The sequence below is a fragment of the Calliphora vicina genome, chromosome 2, assembly GCF_958450345.1.
Source record: "Calliphora vicina chromosome 2, idCalVici1.1, whole genome shotgun sequence".
NCBI classification, from domain to species: Eukaryota; Metazoa; Arthropoda; class Insecta; order Diptera; family Calliphoridae; genus Calliphora; species Calliphora vicina.
The window spans coordinates 22384182-22408409 of NC_088781.1; the positions used below are offsets into that span (position 1 = coordinate 22384182).

The window sequence follows — 24228 nt, forward strand, 5'->3', positions numbered from 1 at the left end:
TGATTTATATCAGTGACGTGAGTCACGTTCAAAAATCACTTGTAACGTGCAAAATTGTATACAAATGTTCGGCTTAATTAATTTTGATTTCCAAGCATTAGAACGTAATTTTATTTATTTTAAAACAACAGATAGTGGCGTTTATCTTAAAAATAAACAAAAATTTCAAGGTGAATACTTAAAAAAGAAATGATTCAAATTGGTTTTTTTATTTCTTAAACATATTAACATATTTTTTCACACACTTTTGTCACAAAAACCCAAAAAAGAAAGAAACAATAAATAAAATCACATACAATTTTTTGTTTTTATATTTAAATTTAAATTCTTTCAAAGCACGTCACTTTTTTTCGTTTATTTGTTTTTTATTTAACGGAAATTCTAAAGAATCTCTACGCAATACAACAACAATAAATTATTATTTTTTTAAAGACCGCGGCGCGTAACGTTGTCTTTATATTCACGTTTTCGAACTAAACCGTTGCGTATGAAATTGTTTGATTTTATACCCCCGAAAATAAACAACATGCAATTTTACGTGATCTTGTTTATTTTTTTCGATCTTTTAATCTGAAAACACAAATAAGAAAAACTCACATACAATAAAGAGAAAGAGTTTAAATGTGTGTCTATCATCAAGAAATCTCAAGAAAATTATCAAAATCTTATTGGAGGTGTTTTCTTTGTATGTAAACAACCATTTTGAGATCAAGCAGCTGAGATACGGTCAGTCAATTTATGACTAGACACACTTGAATCATAAAAAAACGTCACGTTCGCTGTACTCTTATGCCTAAATGATTCTCACACGCGTATTTTTGATAATAAGCAGACAATTGAATGTATTAATTCAACAGATTAAAACGTCTTTATAAATCTAAAATTCTAAAAATGGTGTAAAGTATTTTACCCATTTATTTTACCCAGGGTAGAAACATAAAGATGAATAATTTTTACACCTTAGACTTTTTGAATTATCGGGACAAAATTCGAATGTCATTTAACCAGATATTCTAGAATATGGAAAATATATATTGTTACGTTTTAACCTTTTTAAAACGCTGGTTTATTTCCTTTAAATAAACCGGATACTTTTGATTGCAAATAAAAGCCGTTTAGTAGTTTGAAATTTGTAATAACTCTTTATTTATTTAAAAATGTACAACAACAGAATTAAATAGTCACTCAATGTTTTTTATACACGTTTATAAATTCGCAGAAATACAGATAACCTTTATTATGTACACGAATTCACTTGAAAAATACCGCACATGCTTATTCGAAAAGCGTCTCTGATAAACTAACTAACGACTGCAACCTCTGCCACTATTTATAACACTGCCATCTGCACTCTAGATTTCTCTTTAACTGTCTAGAGGTTTCTAATACATACGCCATCTGTGGTGTACATTCTACAATGTTCTTTAACTGAATATTCGAATATACGGTCGCAGCAAACAGCGTTGCCAACTTACGATCAATGGTCAACTGAAAGCTTTTATTTCAATGTTAATAATGCCCACAGATATGTTACAGTTTGCTATTACAGCACTGTTATTTGAAAGCATTAGGCTACTTTTAAATCTGCCGTTAAAATTGTTATATTTGAATTCAAGTACAATTTCGTTACAATATCTTCTGAATTTTCCATTGACCTTAACCGTTGTCTTGACGATCAATAAATTTGTTCACTTAGCGGACTATATCTTGTCTAAACATAAATTATTCCCGTATAGACAGGGACATAACATTAACAAGAGGTGACCAAACGAAAAAAACTAATGTTCGGACACAAAATTATTCGCACAATGATCAAAATGGATGGCTGGTCAAGACAGGGAGATAAAGAAAGCATTTATTTCCATTTCTGCTGTCTATATGCCAGTAATACAGTCCACTCTTTAAATATTTTATGCTAAAATGCCAGACACGTCGTTTGTCAGCCATGTTCATTCAGTTCAAAGCGATAGTGTCTTCTCTACTTACAACTCTAGACGAGTAAAATAAAAATTTTGTTTTCTTGACCGGATACATTTTGTTATTGTTTGTAAATTTTGTCTCTCTTTTATTTAAATTTTGTTTATACTTCATTTTATTTTGTTTCTTTCTTATAACTTTTTTTGCATTAACATTACTACAAATTCTTTTAACGTTCGCAGCCTATAAATTGTATTTTAAATGACATTTTTTTTTTTTTTGTATAAAGAGCTCTTCTCAACCGGATTCTTTTTTCGGCTGGTGACTTTATTTTTATTATCTTAAAAGTAGTTACATCCACAAAATACGCAGCCATAATAAAAAACGGCTTGATGCATGTCTGAATGTATCATCATCATTATCATCTTTTAGTTTAGAGAATTGAGATTTTTTTTGTTCTTAATTTCATTTTATTGCGGTTTTGTATTTTTAAACGGCATGGTCAAGGACGTTAATAAATTTTAAAAAAAATTTGCTTTAAGATGCTCACGTTCTTGGGATTTTTGAGTATTTTTATTGTAAAAAGATATCAGATGGAAATTTTATGTTTAGAGAATAAAGCCGATTGGATCAAAGCTGGACTCATTTACTTAAATACGAAGCAACCTCCGAAGTATGATAATATTTATGAACTTCGTTTATATTAGTATGTTTACAGGTGAATAACCGATCATGTTTTGCACCTGGTGTCTATGAGTACCAATCATTGGTCTTCAAGTTTTCTCTTTATAAGTTTAAGCTAGAACAAATCATTACTGATTTACAGGATTTTGTATTGAAATACAGGATTTTCCCTTTAGGAAAATTCCTTAAGTATTCAGATATAACGTAAAATTAGTCACATCCAAATATTTCGATGACTTGCCTTATTTGATCTTGATTTATTTTTAAACAACTTGTAATTTATGTTGCATTTTAACTGAATGCCTACTAAAATCTTTTATTTTAGCTAAAAGGTTGTTAATATTGAATTTTATTGCATAATAAAAATAAAAACTGTAATTCCCAAATGAACTTTGATTAAATTAAAAGTGTATTTAACACTTTTTTTATATTTACAGGAAAACCCTGAGGATTAAAATAAGGTAATTAAGATCAGGCTAGATTAGCCAACATTTACTAAAAAATACTATATTAAAAATTTAATAAACACCATTTAAATTATTTTCAGCTAACTATAAAAGTTTCTGCTTACAAATTTATAAATTTTAAGGTCTTTTTAAAAAAGTAGTAGAAATACTACTTTTTTAAAGTTAAAAATATCTTAATAAAAACCTATGTAATGAAGTTATTAGTCCTCCATTTAAATTTTTATAGAATTTTTAGCCTTTAAAATTCATAAAAATACTAATTTCAAAAAAGTACTAAAAATACTACTATTTTTAACATAAAAAATTTCTCACAAAAATTATTTTTAATTGATTTAAAACGTTTTTGTATATAAACTTTCAAATTTTGTGTTCTTTTTAAAAAAGTAGTATTTCTACTACTTTTTTTAAAATGTAAAATGTGATAGCAAAAACCAATTTTTTGAAATAATTAACACTCTATAAAATTTTTTATAGTTTTATGCTGGGTATACACGATACTATTTTTCGTACTAATCGTAGTATGAGTTGAAGTACGATTATGTGATAGACGTTACTACAAATCGTACTATTTCCTTTGAAAAAAATGAAAAGTAATAAAAATATCACAAAAATCAAAAATTTTTGATTTTCATACTTCGTTAGTACGACAACATGATACACGTTACTAATTTCATACTTATACGATTTATCGTACGACTTATCGTAACGTGTATACCTAGCATTATATTTTTTTCAGCTTTTTAAAACCATAAAAATAACATAAGCATTTTCCAAATGATTTTCAAAGTACACAGAGAAAATTTGAATATTTTAAAAATCCTAAGACCCATTTCAAAAATAGTAATAAAAATACTACTTATTTAAAGTTAAAAATATCGTAATAAACCCCTATTTAATGAAGTTGTTAACCCTCAATTTAAACTTTTTATAGAATTTTTACACTTTAAAATTCATAAAAATAATATTTTCAAAAAAGTACTAAAATACTACTACATATTTTAAATATAAAAAATACTCACAAAAATTATTTTTAATTGATTTAAAACGTTTTTGTATATAAACTTTCAAATTTGGTGTTCTTTTTAAAAAAGTAGTATTTCTACTACTTTTTTTAAAATGTAAAATTTTATACCAAAAACCAAATTTTCTTAAATAATTAACACTCTATAAAACCTCTTATAGTATTTTAAGCTTTTTAAAACCATTAAAATACTTTTTTCAAAGAAGTACTAAAAATAATATAAGCCACTTTTCCAAAAGATACACAGAAATCATTTGTTGAAAAGAATGTGTTTTTTTCAAACTAAAAAAAGTAGTAGAAATACTACTTTTTAAAACTAAAAATATCTTAATAAAAATCTATGTAATGAAGTTGTTAAACTTCCTTTTAAGTTTTTATAGAATTTTTACACTTTAAAATTCATAAAAATAATACTATTTTCAAAAAAGTACTAAAAATACTACTATTTTAAATATAAAAAAATTCTCACAAAAATTATTTTTAATTGATTTAAAACGTTTTTGTATATTAACTTTCAAATTTTGTGTTCTTTTTAAAAAGTAGTATTTCTACTACTTTTTTAAAATATAAAATTAGATACCAACTTTTCTTAAATAATTAACCCTTTCGCTACAAGTTTTAACTGGAGATGTTAATAGATGTTTTAAGTATATCATATGGTTGGTATTGATATCAATATTGACTGATATTAATATTAAGGTCCTTCGTGTCCCTCCTCCGTTATACCAAATTAAATTTTTAGTCCTGGAAGCTTACCCCAATGACTTTTTTTGCAATCTTTTTTATTTTTTATTCCCCTTATATGTTTCCAAGCATTCAGAATCATTTTTATTACAAAATTATAGTTTTTACAAATTTTAAATGCAAAAAATTGAAGACACTTTTCTAAAAAAAAAATTTTGGATTCAAAAATCTATTTTCACACATTTTCAAATTGCTATCAATCGATCACGAAAAGCGATAATTGAATGAAATAAACTGTAAACATCTCTAAATATATTCCAAAAATAGACTCATTATAGCGAAAATCTATAAAATCCTTTATAATATTTTAAGCTTTTTAAACCCATAACAATAACATAAGCCATTTTCCAAATGATTTTCAAAAGTACACAGAGCAAATTTATTGAAAAATATGTTTTTTTTTCAAACTAAAAAATTACTATTTTAAAAATCAAATTAGTTCAATTTAAAAAAAGTAGTAGAAATACTACTTTTTAAAGTTAAAAATATCTGAATAAAAAGCTATCTAATGAAGTTGTTAATTCTCCATTAAAATTTTTGTAGAATTTTTAGCCTTAAAATTCATAAAAATACTATTTTCTAAAAAAAAGTACTAAAAATACTACTATTTTTAAACATAAAAAAATTCTCACAAAAATTATTTTTAATTGATTTAAAACGTTTTTGTATAGAAACTTTTAAATTTTGAGTTCTTTTTAAAAAATGTAGTATTTCTACTACTTTCTAATAAGAAACACAATCAGAAAATTTGCTGATTTAAACTTTAATGTCGCTCACTTGAAAACTTTGAACATAAATATCAAACATTTAAGCTGATATTTTTGAAACATATTAACCGCCATATTTGATTTGCCATCTTAAATGTTTTAATTACAAAATCGTGACTTCGAAACCAGTTAGTGATGAATAAATAAAGTACATATTATACATTTAATATTCCATACATAGTATGAGCTAGACGCTGAATTTAAAAAAAAAGAAACATATATTTTTAGCACAATTATTAAGATGAATGATCTATTAAAATTAAGCGCCAATGTGAAATAACTCATTATGTATAGGCACTGACATAATGAGTTATTAATATTTAAAAATACTTTTCAAAATTACAAACAAATTCTTAAAGAAATATGAATACTAAAATTCGCAGAAAAAATATTATAATTAGTATGCAAATTAAAAACAAATGTGTAGAAAAAATTGACACAAAAAATAACAAAATTAATCATAGCGTTAAATTGATGCATCATTTGCATTGGAAACTAATATAAAAGCGCCCTCTATATGTCAAATTATATGCTACAAACTAAAGAGTGCTACCAAGTTTGTTTGTTAAATTAGCCTAGCAAAGACATTTACCTTTAGAGTTACAATAACAGAGACAGTTACTTTTAACTGTCAATTAAAGTTGCCATAGTTACCGTTTTTTGTATTGTAATTAAATCAAGAGAAAAATATTTTTTTTTTTTCATTTTAGCCTTAAAAATAAATTTAATAAATATTTAAGCATAGAATATAGAAAATAAATTATGTTTCGTCGTGGCAAATTAGCATTTCTAAATACCAAAGATGATCGCATTAAAATTATTAACGAACGCATTAATTTAACCGAAAAACATTTAATTGAAATGTGTTCCACTTTCGCTGCCTGCACTAGGAAGTTGGCCAAGTAATTATAATAAAAATATGAAACATAAATAAAAAACTATGGAAACTTCATGTCACAGCACTGTTTTCATCTTCACTAATTTTGTTGGTTAAATGTCAGCAGGATAAAATAAGCAGATAGTCAACAGTTCTGAAAATTCTACAAATTACTGACATTTGACCAAAGTATAATAGGAAAATGGCCATAATTTGTAAAACTAAACAGGAATGTGCAATTTGCATTAATAAAATGTTTATTTTCCAGATTTCGTGATTCCTATGATGAATTATCCAAATGCTTGAAACACTATTCGGATGATGAGGAAATCAATGAAAGTTTTAGTGATGGTTTAAAGAATTTCACCAATGCTGTTACCATTTTGGCCGATTATATGGATTTAAATGTGCATCGCAAGGAATTAAAAGTAAGCACGATTTAATTTTAGAAAACATGTTCCCCCAATTTAATTCACATTTTGATTCTTTTGCAGATTGTCAATGAATTGGCCCAGTTTGATAGTCTGTGTAAAACGACTAGAGATAATTTACGAACAGCAGTAATAGCTCGTGATAAGGAGGTTTTGAAGCAGCGTCAAATGCTGGAACTGAAATCGAAATTTTCTGCAAATAATGTAAGTTTTATATAACAGGAGTGATATTTGAATGAAATGCATTACCAATAAAATTGCAATAGAAATCTACGACTGATAGAAATCTGCGATTGATAGAAATCTTTGATTGAAAGAAATCTAAGAAATCAAAGATTGACAGAAATCTATGATTGATAGAAATCTACTATAGAAATAGAAATCTATGATTGACAAAAATCTGCGCATGATAAAAGTCTACTATTTATATAAAATCTACAAAAATCATCTGTGATTGATGGAAATCTGTGATTGATAGAAATCTGCAATTGACAGAAATTTGCGCTGGATTGAAATCTACGATTGAGAGAAATTTACGATTGATAGAAATCTATGATTGATAGAGATCGAAGATTCACAGAAATCTATGATTGATAGAGATCAAAGATTGACAGAAATCTATGATTAATAGAAATCTAAGATTGATAGAAATCTTTGATTGATAGATATCAAAGATTGACAGAAATATATGATTGATAGAAATTAACTATTGATAGAAATTAACTATTGATAGAAATCTATGATTGACAAAAATCTGCGCATGATAAAAGTCTACTATTTATATTAAATCTACAAAAATCATCTGTGATTGATGGAAATCTGTGATTGACAGAAATTTGCGCTAGATTGAATTCTACGATTGAGAGAAATTTACTATTAATAGAAAACTAAGATTGACAGAAATTTAAGATTGACAGAAATCGAGGATTGATAGAAACCTACGATTTATAGAAACTTAACTAGAACTGAATATTAGATCCCATATGGTACTTTAATGTTGCAATACCTTAAAATAAAAGTAGTAAGCTTCACAGTAAAATTGTTGAACAAACTTAAATATATTTTTTTCCATTTGTGAACCCAATGCCAAACTTTTGGGGGGCCAGGGGTAAAAAACCTTTCATACTAAATGAGAATATTCTAGGAAACTTTATAAATCATTCTTCTAAAATCCAACACAAAAATTAACATCCTTAAAACTCTCTTACAGTCCGCCGCCGATTCTGAGCTGCTGAAAGCCAAAATGGAAGTAAATCGTACAAACAAGGAAATCGATGAGATTATAAGCAATTTTGAGAAGCGTAAACTAAACGATTTGAAAACAATTTTAGTGGATTTCATATTGATCTCCATGAAATATCACACAAAGTCATTGGAAGCCTTATCGGCCAGTTACTATGATGTCAGCAATATAGATGAGAGGGGTGATTTTATGGAGTTTCAAAAACTAATGAAATCGAAGACCGAAGCTCAAGAAAAGAAAACAACAAAAAAAGCAGCCAGTTTGAGATCACAATCTATGGAAAGTTTAGATAGAGATCAACTGTTGAGTCCTTTGAAAAGGAAGGGAAGAATGAGTAAATCTACCAAGAATTTGGCAGAAAATAAAACCGATGAAGAGGAAGACGATGATGATGAAGAAGAAGAGGAGGAAGAGGATGATGAGGAGGATGAAGAGGAGGTGAGTGGTAACAATAATTTTTAATAAATTTAATTAAAGTATATAGCTGTGGTTTTAGTTTGAGTTTAGCAAAATGTAGTGTCAAGTTTTGTTTTAGCTATATTGTAAGTCTAATTGGTAATCTGTGCTTTACAGGATGACAGCGAGAATTCCAAATCAGAGGACGACTCAGTAACCGAAGCTGAAGATGTGGGCGAAGCAACTAATTTGGATAATGCCTCTGATTTAAAGGCAAATAAATTGAATTTTAAGAAACCCTTAGCCAAACCTCAAGTTAAGCATCCGTTCAAAGCTGTGGCGGCTACACATGTAAGATTGCAAAAGCAAATGCATGTGCAGTCTTAAGTCAATATAACAGTTTTTTCCATACATCTTTCAAAAAGTCAGTATTTATTACACATAACAAGTCAACAATTATAAATAAATTGGTTTCCTATAATGCACCCACACCATCCTCCCCCATCAAACGACCTTTAAGCAAAACAGGTGCAACATCATCAGCATGACAACATTAAGTTAATTGAACAAACATTGTTTTTTTAAAAAAGCACTTTAATTAATATCAATTACAATTCTTTACCTTTGCCTCACTCCACCAGAGTATAGTTATTGATAGTTATTTTTTTCTTTTATAAGCTAAACATATCTACTTTTTTAACTTTAACTTGCAACTATAGTGGGGGAGTTGAAATAATTGTGTCAATAAATATTTTGTATGTGCAGGTTCTTAAGAAATCATCGAAGCAGGGCAAAAATGCGTTTGCCACCAAACGTTTATCGGGGTCTAGTGGTACGGGCATACCACGCTTAGTTACCAGCAAGCGTCATGATAGCAAATCTACCCATGATAGTGAAGGTGGCAGCAGTGGTGGTGGTGTGACAACAACTCATGGTGGCAGTGGGGGTAGCAGTCGTCGCCTGGTAACAGTTGTTGAATCGAAGAAGAAATCAAATGTAGATGAAAATAAAACTGTTAATGTAATTGATTGTACTCGCAATTTTAGAAATTAAGGTTAACTATCTATTTTGTTGATTTGCTATAAACAAGAATAAAGGGTAGATTATTAAAAATTCAAAAATAATGGCTAATAAAGGAAAGATACATACATGATATATAGAATTAATTGGGATGTAATTTACCGTATATAGAACAGTTTGGGATATCATCAACTCTAAAGAGAACAGCTGGAGACATGAACGGCTTATTAAAGAACAGCTGTGGACTTCATTTATTATATATAGAACAGTTACGATCATCAAATATTCTATAAGATCAGTTGCGATAGTCAACTTTTATATAGAACAGTTGCGATCATCAATTATTCCATATTTAGCAGTTGCGATCATCACCTATTCTATACAGAACAGTTGCAATCATCAGCTATTCTATATACAACAGTTGCGATCATCACCTATTCTATATACAACAGTTGCGATCATCACCTATTCTATATACAACAGTTGCGATCATCACCTATTCTATATACAACAGTTGCGATCATCAGCTATTCTATATAGAACAGTTGCAATCATCAGCTATTCTATATAGAACAGTTGCGATCATCAGCTATTCTATATAGAACAGTTGCGATCATCAACTATTCTATTTAGAAAAGTTGCGATCATCAACTATTCTATTTAGAAAAGTTGCGATCATCAACTATTCTATTTAGAAAGGTTGTGATCATCAATTATTCCATATAGAACAGTTGCGATCATCAATTATTCCATATAGAGCAGTTGCGATCATCAATTATTCTATATAAAACAGTAGCGATCACCAAATATTCTTTTTAGAAAAATTGCGATCATCAACTATCATTATTATTTAAAACATTTTAAATTTTTAACTTAAAAACTTACTTTCCTTTATTTTACTATAATTAAATTCAATTTATAAATAATTAAAAAAAAAATAAAAATCAACTAAAATTTGATTTTATAATAAAAAGTTCTTGTAAATTACATATTTGTTTTGTTTTTTTATTATTTTAAAAAAGATCTTAGGGTTGTTTTTACTTAATAATTAAAATACCTTTAATACGAAATAGATCAGAAAGGGTAAAAAGGAAATATTAAGGCTTTAATAATGACCAAAGAACTAAAGAATGACAATCAATGTGGGAAGAATTGGATAGATAGATTTATGACTGTTTTGTATTTAATGTAAAAATGTAGTGTCTGTGTTAGTTAGATCTGTCTATTCGTGTGTTGAGAAAGAGTTTTGATATTATTTTGATGTTTAGCTTAAAATTTAAATTGAGCATCCTCTCTAACTGTCAACGTAGGGGAATTGCAAAATTCAATTACTTTTCGGGACCTTCAACGCCAGCTTGATTCATTAGATCGGCAATACTTTTCTCCAAATCATCTATTCGATTGCCCATATCATCGATGCGTGTTATAATTTGATCAGACATTGTTTGAAATTTATCTTGGACATTTTGCAGCAGACTTTGTACCTGTACAAAAGGAGAAGAAAGCAAAACAATATCAGTAAGGAAGAAAATTGTAAACATTTTAGGTTTTATCTATTGCCATAAACATTCAATATCAATTGCTATGCAATATATAAATTTGTATACATGCTGCACCCACATATTAAGAATTTGCAGTGTTATGTTTATATTACTACAACACTTCATTAACATTACTCAATTAGAACATGTTTCCGCCCTTTATTAATAATGTCTGGACTCAAATTACACTACCACCACATACTATTTCCTAACAATGCCAGCCACTACCCGCTACAAAAATTAACATCATAAACCATTTTCACAACCAATTAAGTCAACACTAAAATAATTATTACCATAAATAACTTAATAAAAACAAATAAATTCAATTGCAACTCACATAAATTGTCAATTCCTGCATATTCTTGGGGTCTGCATTGCTGTTCAGCGAATAGTTTTGATCCAAATCGCTGTCCATCTCATTTTTCATGTCAGTCATTTTGTTTGCAGCTGTTAGTTTATTTTGTTTTTAATTATAAAAGTACAAAATTTATTTTGTTATTTCAATATTTATTTATCTGGTAATTTTTGCCAATAACAAAAATTTATATATTTTTTCGCTTTTTGTCTTTTAATATTTTATGCACACAACAACAAAATACACACGTCCAGACACAATGAGAGTAAAATTGATTCTGACAGCTGGTGAGAGGGCATAACAACCCACAGGGTTGTTATTTTTGGGCACAAAGGAAAATGCTTTGTTGACAGGGTAACTCATTAGGTATTAAATTGTTTATTTAAGTGTGTGTTGCCAAGAGTAACGGATATTTGTTTAATAATACAAATAAATTAATGTATTTTAAAATGACAAATAATGAACATAACTATTTATAGTTAATAAATACAGTATAAGATTGGTTTAAAGCTGATCAGAGTGTTAGGAACTGTAATTCTATCTAGGGTTCTATCAGTCGATTGTTCGAACAATCAATTTTTACAAAATAATGTTCTTTCCACACAAAATTCTTCTGAAACTGATTTTAAAACAAGATTTTTCCTTTTTTTTACTTTTTTCAGCTTGGAAATTTAATTTAAAATATGTAAACATTCACAGCTGTAGTGGCCAAGTGGCATATATTTTTGGCATTTATGTCTTCAAAGTATTAGGAATTGAACTGTTAAATTATTTTTTCATAAAGCAAAAGATAAAAGTTTGATTTTTTGCAACAAAAACTGAAAATGAGCACATAGTGCAATGTAACACCATGTTATAACAAAATTGTTTAACCATAATTCCCCACGTAGCAATTGTTATTGCTAAGCATAAGCAAAAACGTTGGCAGAACAATAGCACCGCGATAGCTGATTGCTTTATCCCCCTGTCTATACATACTTGACAAATATTTATCGTAACAATTAATGACGTTTGTTGTCAAAAAAAAAAGTTGTCTGAGCAAAAGCACTAACAATTTTATTACAACGAAGCAATAATACTAATAAATGGAGACTATACATGATAATTTTTTAACTTGTCAACCATATTATTACAAACATTTATTATTGACATATGGTGGGGAAAACGTAATATTTCTTTGTCACAAATACAAAATTTTCAACGTAAGAAGTTGTATGAAAAACAGAGGTTGTATTTTGCTTATATTTTGGTTAAAGGATTTTCTCCATAGAATGTAGAAATTTGGCATTAATGACAACTAAGCTGACTGCTTAGCAATAATTGCTCAAGCAATCAGTAGATCAAACATTGCTCAATGGATGACAATTCGCCGTCTACACATAGCAAATTTTATGGACGGAATCAAATTTGACAATTGCGTCAATAAATATTGCTACGTGGAGACATAAGGTTAAACATACATACGTTTATTTTAGTGTTATGCATTGTTAACATGACGAAAATAATTAAATTTAAATCACCCGGTGTCTGTATGGTTTTTGAACAAAATAATAGCGATAACCACAGCCAACAACCATTGTGTACTTCGTGCTACTGCTAATGTGTATGTACTAAAGTCAGTGTTACCAGAGTAGGAAAAACACTTTTGTATTTGCGTATTTTGTTGTTGTTGTTGTAGCAGCAGTATTTGCTGAGTTGACAGCCCTTGGCGAATGTACTCGGGTCATTCCGGTGCGTAGAACCGGCTGTCGTGGGAATGACATATTTATTTTGTAAATAACACTAGTTTACAAGGCTTTTGTTTATGATGTTAAACATATATGGTTTGTTATTTTAGGCTGTCTAACTAAGGTAAAAAAGTTTAAGAAATAGTTGTTTATGTTTGAGCCAAGTATGAAGAATATACTAATAATCTTATGTTGACTACGTTCTAGAGCATTCGATTGATTGGCAATTCTTTAAACAGCTGAGAAAAAACCTCCATAATCCATAAATGGTAATAGCATTTAAAGTATAAATTATCCTTGTTTAAAGTCCTATAAAATAAAATAAGTACCCATAAAATTACATATACGAGGATGGACCAATAAGACCGTGAGTTTTTAAATTACCCGCGTGTACAAACTACCGCGAGTATTGAGTAGATAATGGAAGAAATTTAATTTCGTGTGCTCAAACCAAGGCTAAGCTTGATAAATACTATGGAAACTCTGCACCACCAATTTAAATGGTAAAAAAGTGGTTTACTGAATTTCGTTGTGGCCTTACAGGCACGGAAGTTGCCGAACGTTCTGGATGCCCAGTTGTGGTCTCCACACCCGAAACAAATGAAAAAATTCATGATATGGTTTTGGCCGATTGGAGATTGAAAGTGCGAGATTGAGAAGCCAAAAGCATCTCACATGGCTCAGTGGTTTAAATTTTGAATGATCACCTAAAACACAATCGTATGACAACTTCCCTGGAGCATTGTTCAACAGCAACATGAACGAGTTTTTGCGCCATTTCGTAACCGTGGACGAAATCTGGATCCTTTACAACAAACCAGAGACCAAACAGTAGTCAAATCAGTGGGATTCTCTGGGTGAAACGGCGACAAGAAGGCCAAGGTGGCTTGTCATTGCGACCATTTTTTGGGATGCACGCGATATAATCCACATTGTCTACCTTTAAATGCGTAAAACAATCATTTGCGAAGATAATAAATTGCCAAAGATAAAAGTTCTTTTTCATTAGGACAATGCAAGGGTGCACGCATGAGCAGTTTCCCCGACAAAAATCCATGTATTAGGTTACGAATTGCTCCGACATCCGCATTATTCTTATACTTATACTCTTATACTTTAAAATAATACTTTTTTATACCCTTCACCATGAGTGGCAAGAGTATATATAAGATTGTCATTCCGTTTATAATTTCCAATTTTTCATTTGCGACCCCATAAAGTATATATATTCTGGATCGTTATAGATAGCGGAATCGATATAGCCATGTCCGTCTGTCCATCTGTGTGTTGAAATCAACTTTCCGAAGCCCCCAAATAACTTACATACACGATTCATACATCAATATCTCCGAAATTCTTCCGGCTCGGTCGCTATTTAAAATCGAGAAAATCCGTCCACAAATGGCTGAGATATAAGGAAAAAACTAGGACAACCTAGATTTTTGACCTATTTTTGACCTATATCTGGATTACTAAGTCATTAATATAGACAATATGGATATCTAATGTATATAAGACCATAGTAAAAAAATTAAAGAAATTTAAAAAAATTTAAAAAAAAAAAATTTGAAAAAACTTTTTTTAAAAAAAATTAAAAAAACTATTTGGAAAAAAAAATAAATTTTGATTTTGTTTAAATAAAAATATTTAAAAAAAAAAATATTTTTAAGTATAATTTGGTGAAGGGTATAAAAGATTCGGCACAGCCGAATATAGCTCTCTTACTTGTTTTTACAAAATATTGTTACGAAATTGCACTTGAATTCAAATATAACGATTTTAACGACTGATTTAAAAGTAGCATAATGCTTTCAAATAGCAGTGATGTAATAGCAAACTGTAACATATCTGTGGGCATTATTAACATTGAAATAAAAGCTTTCAGTTGACCAATGATCGTAAGTATGGCAACTCTGTTTGCTGCGACCATATATTCGAATTCGAATATTCAGTTAAAGAACAATGTAGAAAGTATACCACAGATGGCGTATGTATTAGAAAGCTCTAGAAAGTTAAAGTGCAATCTAGAGTGCAGATGGCAGAGACGCTTTTTGAAACATCAACTGAGTGCCTTAAAGTGTGTTGTATTTTTCAAGTGAATTCGTGTGCATTATAAAGTGTGTCTGTATTTCTGCGAACGTGTATAAAAAACATTGAGTGACTATTAGGGTATTCAATTAATCGGGTTTCTGATTTAATCGGTTAATCGAGCAAATAATTAATCGAGGTTTAGATTTATTCGGTTAATAATCGGTTAATTTAAAATTATTCGATTAACCGAATAATTTTTATTTTCATTTTAAATTGAAAATACAACAACGAATTTTGTGTACAAAAACATAAAAAACAGCACATAAGGTATTTGATATCATTTTTGTAAACATATCATCTATTTGCTGCAACAACGTCATAACTCAAAATCCGTGTTTTTTGAACTACAAATACAAAATATGAGCTGTTCTACAATCTTTCTTAAAGTTTTATCAGTTTTCAAAAAAGTCAATTATTTTTTGTGTGAGAGTGTTTTTTTGTTGTAAACATCAAAATTAAAATTCATGTTTTCTCGTATATTTTATAAGTTTGGGTTAAATACAGATTAGAAAGATATTAACATCTACTATTTATATTTCTGAAATCGCATGATTTGTTGAACATTTATTTAAGAAATATGTAGTAAAATGTTATAAAATATTCAAAGACGTTGTTGCAGCAAATGACCAATGTGTGAGGTTTTTAGGGCTTTAGTGAGATCTTCTGAAATAATCTTTTATTAAAAGAATATAATTTAAAAGATTTTTTCTTTAGATTTAATAAAACTTTTCTTGGAAAAAACACTCTCGCTGATTGTATATGTTAGAGAAATCAAAAGCATGATAAAGAATATTCCTTTTTGCATTGTTTTAAATTTTTCATAGTTTCGTTTAGTTATGATAAAAGACTCATTTCAAAAAAAAAAGTTTCGTCTATACATGTAAATCCAAACAAAGTTTCAAATACATGTAAATTAAATATGTCAGTTGTTATACATACTCACTAATCATGTTTATTGGATGTTCAAAAAATATCTAATTTTAATTTGAAATTTGTATTTGAATTGAAATAAAAAAATAAATACAAAAAAAATGGTTAAAGTGCAAAAAAAGGAATTTCGGTTAATCGGTTAATCGATACAAATTAATCGGTTTATTTGTTATTTGAAAATCGGCAATTTCAAATTATTCGAACAGTTAACCGTCCAAAATTAATCGGTTAACCGATTAACGGTTAATCGATTGAATACCCTAGTGACTATTTAATTCTGTGGTTGTTGTACATTTTAAATAAATAAAGAGTTGTTACAATTTTTAAACTACTAAACAGCTTTTATTTGCAATCAAAAGTATCCGGTTTATTTAAAGGAAATAAACCAACGTTTTGAAAAGGTTAAAACGTAACAATATTTTTCTTAAAATATTAAGCACTTATATCACTTTTGTTTTCCATATTTAACTTAAATTTATGTTTGTTTTTTAACTATTTAAATAAACTTAAAAATTCGAACAAATTGCACTGTATATACTGATTTCAACAACTTGCTAAGCAGTCGCCGTTATTTTTTTTACAAAAACAAAATTTGCAGCTGTTTCCTTTAATGTTTTTTATCAAATACCAACAACAAAAAATGCATTTATGAAAGTTCAATAAATGACTTTTGGCCTCAAAAATGGGTAAAATTACCTATAGTGGTATGGCAAAAAAAAAATATTTTTTTAACGGCTGTTTCGAATCTCCATTTTCAAATTTTTAAAAATTTTGTTAAAAAATTTCAGAATTTTTTTTATCATCACAGTGGGATTTATTGAGATCATAGTAGAGAATAAAAATATGAAAAAATTATGAAAATACCTCCTACAGTTTTTCCGTAACTATGATTTAAATTTTGTGATTTTCGGAAAAAAGCATTTTTTTTTTTACCATATACAGTATTTAGTACAGAATGTCTGAAAGTTTCATTTATTAATTCCTTATCAAAAAAAAACAGAATTTAAAATCTAAATAGTCCTTGTTTAAAAACCCATAAAATAAAATAAGTACCCATTAAATTACATACATAATATATTATACATTTATTTAGTTTTACACTAACAGTTTGTAAAGCACTACAACCTTTTTAAATGTTATCTTTTAAAATGTGTGTTTTTTTCTCTCGTTTTTAGAATCCTTATTCCCTGTAGTAATGATTATGTTGGTTGCAGCAAAAACAAAATAAAAAAACGACTTTCAGTTTTAGATGCAGCCACGTTTACATTAAGTTTAATTATTTTATTTATCCTTAAAACAAAAATCTCTAAAAATGTTTGCCAAACTTAAATACAAAAAAAAGGTGCACAGGTAGTACGTGCAATCCGGGGAATGTGAATTATGCTCGCAGTAGTACATTTGAAAATTGTGCACTTGACACTCATTAAAACTTAATAAAGTTCATCATCATCTACGTTCAAATACATAAAACACAACACGCCTTCAAACAGATGTGAAATGTGGAAAAAATAAAAGCAGGTTGTAAAATTTTGCAATGTTTTTCAGTTTGTTGTTGTTTTGGCCTCGTTTTCATCTAAAAACTATTTATGAAGCTGCATGCAATTTTCAAAAAATTATCTACATACTAAATCATGGTTTAGTTTTAAAGGGTTGAACAAAAGGTGAAAGCTACAATTTAATAATTGTCCAATTCACAATCGGAGTCGTAGCGTTGTAAGTTGTATGTCATAAATGTTTTTCAAACATAACCAAACAAAGTCACGACACCGATTGTGAATTTGACAAATACATATTTTGAATATTTAATTGTTTTATTTTCTTTTCATGAATTGTAATACCCTTTGTAATTTCACACAAAAATAAAACTTTGCATAAATCCATAATAAACACTAAAATACTTTCAAAATATGCTTCACAATTACTATCCTAAAGGCATTATATCTATGAATAAAGGAGCGATGTACACATTCTACATGGATGAAATATTTCAGATTGATGCTGCTTCCTCATTTCCACATACGAGTGAGTATTAAAACATGCTCTTGGTTTTAGTTACTGACTTAATTTTGCTACCGCTATTGTTGTTGTTGTTTGTTTATTTTAGCATAAGGTAAAAAAAGAGTTTGTGTAAAAAAGATAAAATTAAAGTTATTAAATGTGCAAGCGAAAATAAGTATAAAAATGCTTATTATATTTTAAATGCTAGGCCAGTTGTGTAAAGGAATGATCACAAATTGAGCTTTATCTCTCTATTAGACGATTATTTACTAAGTTATTACCGATTATAGATATTTTGGTTTTTGCTAAAAATTATGCCTGATCACGTACCGAACACCTTTTCTCTATTTAACGCCTATTTACCAAGTTTTCGAAGATATTAAAAATTTTGTCAGAATAGTGAGTGATCACTATGCTATTTCGAATTTTCTGCAATATATCAGAACGATATTGTTACGTTTTTACCTTTTAAAATCGTTGGTATTATTTTTAAATAAACCAGATACTTTTGATTGCAAATAAAAAGAAGTCAAGTAGTTTAAATTTGTAACAACTCTTTATTTATTTCAAATGTACAACAACAATTTAAATAGTCACTCAGTGTTTTAGTCACTTTATAATGTAATTGATGTCTTTACTTAACGATGCACAGTGGTATGAGAATAAAAAAAGAGGGTAATAAATCTGTAACTTTTAAATTTGAATAAAATTTCATATGCACAAAGAGGAAGTGCAGTCGAGTTTAAGTTTTGAATTTGGACCTCATGAGCCCACCAGGAGCGGGACCAGTTCCCAAAGTAGGACACCTCGGGTATGTTCAATTTTTAAAATGATCCTATTTCTTCGTTTGTGTTACGATTTAAAAAAAATACACATATAGAATCTCCTCATCGAGCACTACATAAAACTATAGCTTAGGAGATATTCGCATTTGAAAATTTAATTTTCAACATTTTTACCCACCCTACTCCAGTTTTTTGGTGACCGCGGTTCCAAATATTCCCCGATTTTATCCATTTTTCTTTTATAGGATTAACATTAGATTTATATATCAAATAAAGAAAGAAGTGTTTAAAAATCATGGCTGAGTCCAAAGTTATATTCATTTGAATTTAAAAAATTTTAAAAAGGAGATTTTTCGCTATTTTTTTGGGAAAAAAGTACTTTTTTCTTTTTAAGTTATCTAAAAAATTTCTAAGAGGATATATAATGAATTTGTACTGTTTGAAAAGCTAACTCTACATCAAATATTTGAAATGAAAAAAAAAAAATTCTAATTTTTGATACCGACGGGATCAGGTCCATTCAAAAAATGCCTATTTATACCCTACACCACCATAGTGGGGAGGGTATTATGCGTTTGTGCAGATGTTTGTAACGCCCAAAAATATTAGTCTAACACCCACCTTAAAGTATACTGATCGACTTTCTGAGTCGATTAAGCGATGTCCGTCCGTCCGTCTGGTTGGCTGGCTGTCCATGTAAACCTTGTGCGCAGAGTACAGGTCGCAATTTTGAAGATATTTCTATCAAATTTGATAAATATTATTTTTTCGCCTCAAGGACTTAGCCTATTGAAACTGGCTGAAATCGGTTCATTATTTCACCTAGCCCCCATACAAATGTCCTCCCGAAATTGGACTTTATCGGTCATAAATGTTTAATTTATATATGTATCTCCACAAATTCCGCTCCAAATAAGTTTTATATACACAAAATTCATGTCACCAAATTTTGTTACGATCGGTCCATAATTAGTCATAGCTCCCATATAGACCCGCTTCCGAAAATCATTTTAACGTGCATAAATCGCTTAAAAATGTTGGTAAACACAACAACATAGTTAACATTAATATACACATAAATCACACGACCTAATTTCATGGTGATCGGTCCATCATTGGTCATTGGTCATTGGGCTTGACCGACCATACTTTCTTACTTGTTTTTATGTAGAATTCAAATTTAGGGCAAAAATTCTCAAATCGCATATTCGATATCAAAATATAGTAACCTATTTTATATGGCCCAATAAGTTCTTTATTATTTTGTAAAGGGTTCCGATAACCCCGCCCCTGGTATGGATATTATAGCCAAAAAACGAAAAAATCCCATTTTTGGGATTTTTTATGATTTTTTGGGAATTGCGGGATACTTGATAACAAATTTCAAAATTTGTTTTTATTTTTCCATTTTAAATAGATAAATCTACATACATAACTATGAAATTTCATCAAAAAATATACAGAAATAAAAATTTTATTTCAATTTGAAAAAATTGTATCTATACTAAATTCAATAAAAAGCATTTTTTGTCATATTTTTCAAAAAAGTATTCCATGAATTTTTTTAATTGTCAAAAGATATAGGATATAGGAGGATTTTTGAAAAGTAGACAAAATCCTCTATCCATTGATATATAACATGTCTACCTTATGTTTTTTACGTGTCAAATAAATTAGGGAAAACTTAACAACTCGCTGAGAATTTACCTAGCACTGTTATTTACATTCATAAAAATGTTGTTATGTAGGCAACATGCTTTTTTATGAATTTCTATGTTGGGTAGAAGTTACAGATTTATTTCCCTCTTTTTTTATTATCATACCACTGTGCAACGTTGGCCATTTAAATTCTATTTAAGTTTCATAAACTACCATATGTTTTTGACAGCTGAACATTTTCTCGAAAATTTAAATCGCAGGTACGGAAAAACTATATGAGATATTTTCATAATTTTTTCATATTTTTATTCCCTATTATGTTCTCAATAAACCCCAATGAAATGATCAAAAAATTCTCAAATTTGTTTAACAAAATTTTTAAAAATTTGAAAATGGAGTTTTGAATCTGCCGTTAAAAAATTTATATTTTTTTGGTCATATCTGCGAATAGGTTAACGGTATCCTACGAAGACAAAAACTCATATACAAGTAAATATGGACATATTTTAAGTAAAAATGAGCTTTTATTTTAATATTTATCAAAATATGTTAATTTTGTTCCTACATTTCAGGTTCTATTTGCCTGAACCCCTTAATGGCCTGGCGAATTTTTAATAACTTTAACATTTTCTGGCCAATTTCGGTTTTTTATGTCTCATTAGAACGACAATTACGTACACATTTCTATTATTTTAATTTAAATTGCAAAAGTAATTTTTTAATGGCAAAATTGTTACAAAAACTGAAAAAAATCATTTTTCCCCTTGTAGATGCATCTCAAGAGGGCACGTCTTAACCCCAACCGATTTACCTACAATTTTTTCAGGATGATTTTTTTACTAATGTTCACCAAACTGGGGGGTGAGAATGGCCAAAATCCAACTTTCGTTTATTAAGGGCCACCCTAGTATATATATTCGGCACAGCCGAATATAGCTCTCTTACTTGTTTTATGTATATCTGGATTACTAAGTAATTAATATACTCAATATGGATATCTAGTGATAGATATTTCAAAGTACTTTGCAGCGACGTATATAAGACCATAGTAATAAGTTGTACCTTAGTCGGAATTTTTTTGTCTTACTTTTTCTTTCACTAATTAATAAAAAAACTGAAAAAATAATTCTCCTAATTTTTAAAAAAAAATTTAAAAATTAAAAAAAAATAATTTTAATTTTTATTGTGAAGTATAATTTGGTGAGAATTTTGGGTTTTTCATAAAACTAAGATTTATGTTTAAAATTATTACTGATCACAATATTTTGTGATTGTCGTATAAAATATAAATTTTTGATCAGAATAATGATCATTGATCACAGTCGAGCTCAATTTCTCTATTTAATATCTATTTAAAAAGTTATTAACGATTTTAGATACTTTGAGTTTTCATTATAAAATATTGAATAATGAGCGATCACAGATCGAGCTCCTTTCCACGATTAAGTTCTATAAATTGTCATCATTTTAATTTCACTTAAGCAAAAACATTGTTTTCGAAAGTTAATAATTTTTATTAAATTTTCTCACACAAACAAACGAAATAGCTGAATTCGATGAACAATAAACACTCTGTGCTTTTTTTTTATTGAATTCATAATAGTCTCTTAGAAAAACTGCGGTTTACAATATTTTCAAATTAATATATTGTTACGAAATTTTACTTGAATTCAAATATAACGATTTTAACGGCTGATTTAAAAGTAGCCTAATTCTTTCAAATAACAGTGCTGTAATAGCAAACTATAACATATCTGTGGGCATTATTAACATTGAATAAAAGCTTTCAGTTGACTATTGATCGTAAGTTGGCAACGCTGTTTGCTGCGACCGTATATTCGAATTCGAATATTCAGTTAAAGAACATTGTAGAAAGTACACCACAGATGGCGTATGTATTAGAAACCTCTAGACAGTTAAAGAGAAATCTAGAGTGCAGATGGCAGTGTTATAAATAGTGGCAGAGGTTGCAGTCGTTAGTCAGTTTGATCAGAGACGCTTTTCGAATAAACATCAACTGAGTGTGCTATGTTTTTCAAGTGAATTCGTGTACATTATAAAGTGTGTTTGTATTTCTGCGAATTTATAAACGTGTATAAAAAAACATTGAGTGTCTATTTAATTCTAAGAACGGCTGGAGCGATTTGTCTGATTTTTTTTATTCGATTCGAAATTTTCAGGAGATGGTTTGTAAAGAAAAAAAAATTCAAAAATTCCGGGAAAAACTCGGAAATTCTGTTTTTTGTGAGTCCAGTCCAGAGGTTCGCAAAAATAAATCCCCTCACCAATACACTTACTCTCACCAACACATTCAATTCTTTATTTTATTCAGTGCACCTACAAACACACAAATACAAAAACTGAAAAAATAAAGAAAAAGTCATACACCAGTGCTCATGCGTATTCCTAGTTGTATCGTTGAGTGGACAACGACTACTAAAATGTAAGAGCATAAGAATACGTGTGATTTTATTTTCCACAATTGTGGTATGGGCTGCGCATTACTGGTCCAGTCAACGGTAATAAAATAAGCTCCCTAAAGTATGCAGTACAAATATAGATATTTTATTTGCAAATAAATAAGAACAGGCTGGTGTGAGTGGGTTGGAGAAACTTGAAGAACAAAAAACATTAGTAACTGCTAGTTTTAAATAAATAAAGAGTTGTTACAATTTTCAAACTACTAAACGGCTTTTATTTGCAATCAAAAGTATCCGGTTTATTTAAAGGAAATAAACCAGCGTTTTGAAAAGGTTAAAACGTAACAATATTAATTTAACCAGAGCACCCTGACAGCAAAGTTTTCCAAAAAACATAAACGAATGACTTCAGAAAATTTAATTGTTTAGCAAAATGCCAATAGATGTCAATAAATTATGTTTTAAGTACTATAGAAAAGGTGGTTAGAAAAGTGACCACCAAAGAGTTAAACTTACTTACAAAGTTTTAAAAAATTTTAGGTATTTTAAATTTGTTTAAATAATTTTAAGTTTCTATCTGATGAATCCTTTATTTGCTGTTCCTTCTACTATAATTCCTTACTTTAGTGTTAATGCTAAAGCAACTAAATTTGCGAAACATATTTAATTAAAATAGTTGACCAGCTTAGTATTATTCAAAGCTTTACAGTGGCTTCCTTTAACAAAAAGAATGCTTTTATTTACTATTTAAAACCGCTACTGCTTTTACACATTTCGCTTACTTACATAGAAAAACATTTCAATGTTAAATAATAAAACCCCTGACACATTGGCTTTATGCGCAAACATCTAATTTTAGTTGTTGCAGTTGATTCCCTCTTCCAGTTCACATCAAAAGTTCTTCATGCTCAACTAATTTTTTTGTACAACAAAATTCTGTTACACCATCTATGATTATGTTGTACTGTACGCTTTGCTGTGATGCACGAAAAAATAAATAAATAAAACGAAAAAAAACTTATAATTTGCATCTCAAAATGAGCAACATTTTATGCTGATGCTGCAGCACACAGGAGTGGCAAGAGTTTAAAAAAAAAATATAGTTTCAGGGCGGTTGTTATGGTTAGGGGAGAGCTCTACTTTAAAAATGTT

General features: G+C 28.7%; 2 protein-coding genes across 2 annotated transcripts; one reads left to right on the plus strand and one right to left on the minus strand.

The window, feature by feature from the left end:
- The first annotated feature begins 6322 nt into the window (after nucleotides 1-6322).
- On the plus strand, nucleotides 6323-9331 carry Fam92 (CBY1 interacting BAR domain containing protein Fam92). Its single transcript, XM_065501389.1, has 5 exons — nucleotides 6323-6502; nucleotides 6746-6905; nucleotides 6972-7112; nucleotides 8119-8589; nucleotides 8725-9331. The coding sequence occupies exons 1-5, from the start codon at nucleotides 6363-6365 to the stop codon at nucleotides 8932-8934; spliced, it is 1122 nt and encodes a 373-aa protein (XP_065357461.1). The 5' UTR covers nucleotides 6323-6362; the 3' UTR covers nucleotides 8935-9331.
- Nucleotides 9332-10551: 1220 nt separating this feature from the next.
- On the minus strand, nucleotides 10552-11631 carry LOC135950274 (heat shock factor-binding protein 1). The gene is made up of 2 exons (XM_065499815.1): nucleotides 11449-11631; nucleotides 10552-11051 (listed from the first exon to the last, which is right to left on the minus strand). The coding sequence occupies exons 1-2, from the start codon at nucleotides 11545-11547 to the stop codon at nucleotides 10896-10898; spliced, it is 255 nt and encodes an 84-aa protein (XP_065355887.1). The 5' UTR covers nucleotides 11548-11631; the 3' UTR covers nucleotides 10552-10895.
- Between the last annotated feature and the right edge of the window lie 12597 nt (nucleotides 11632-24228).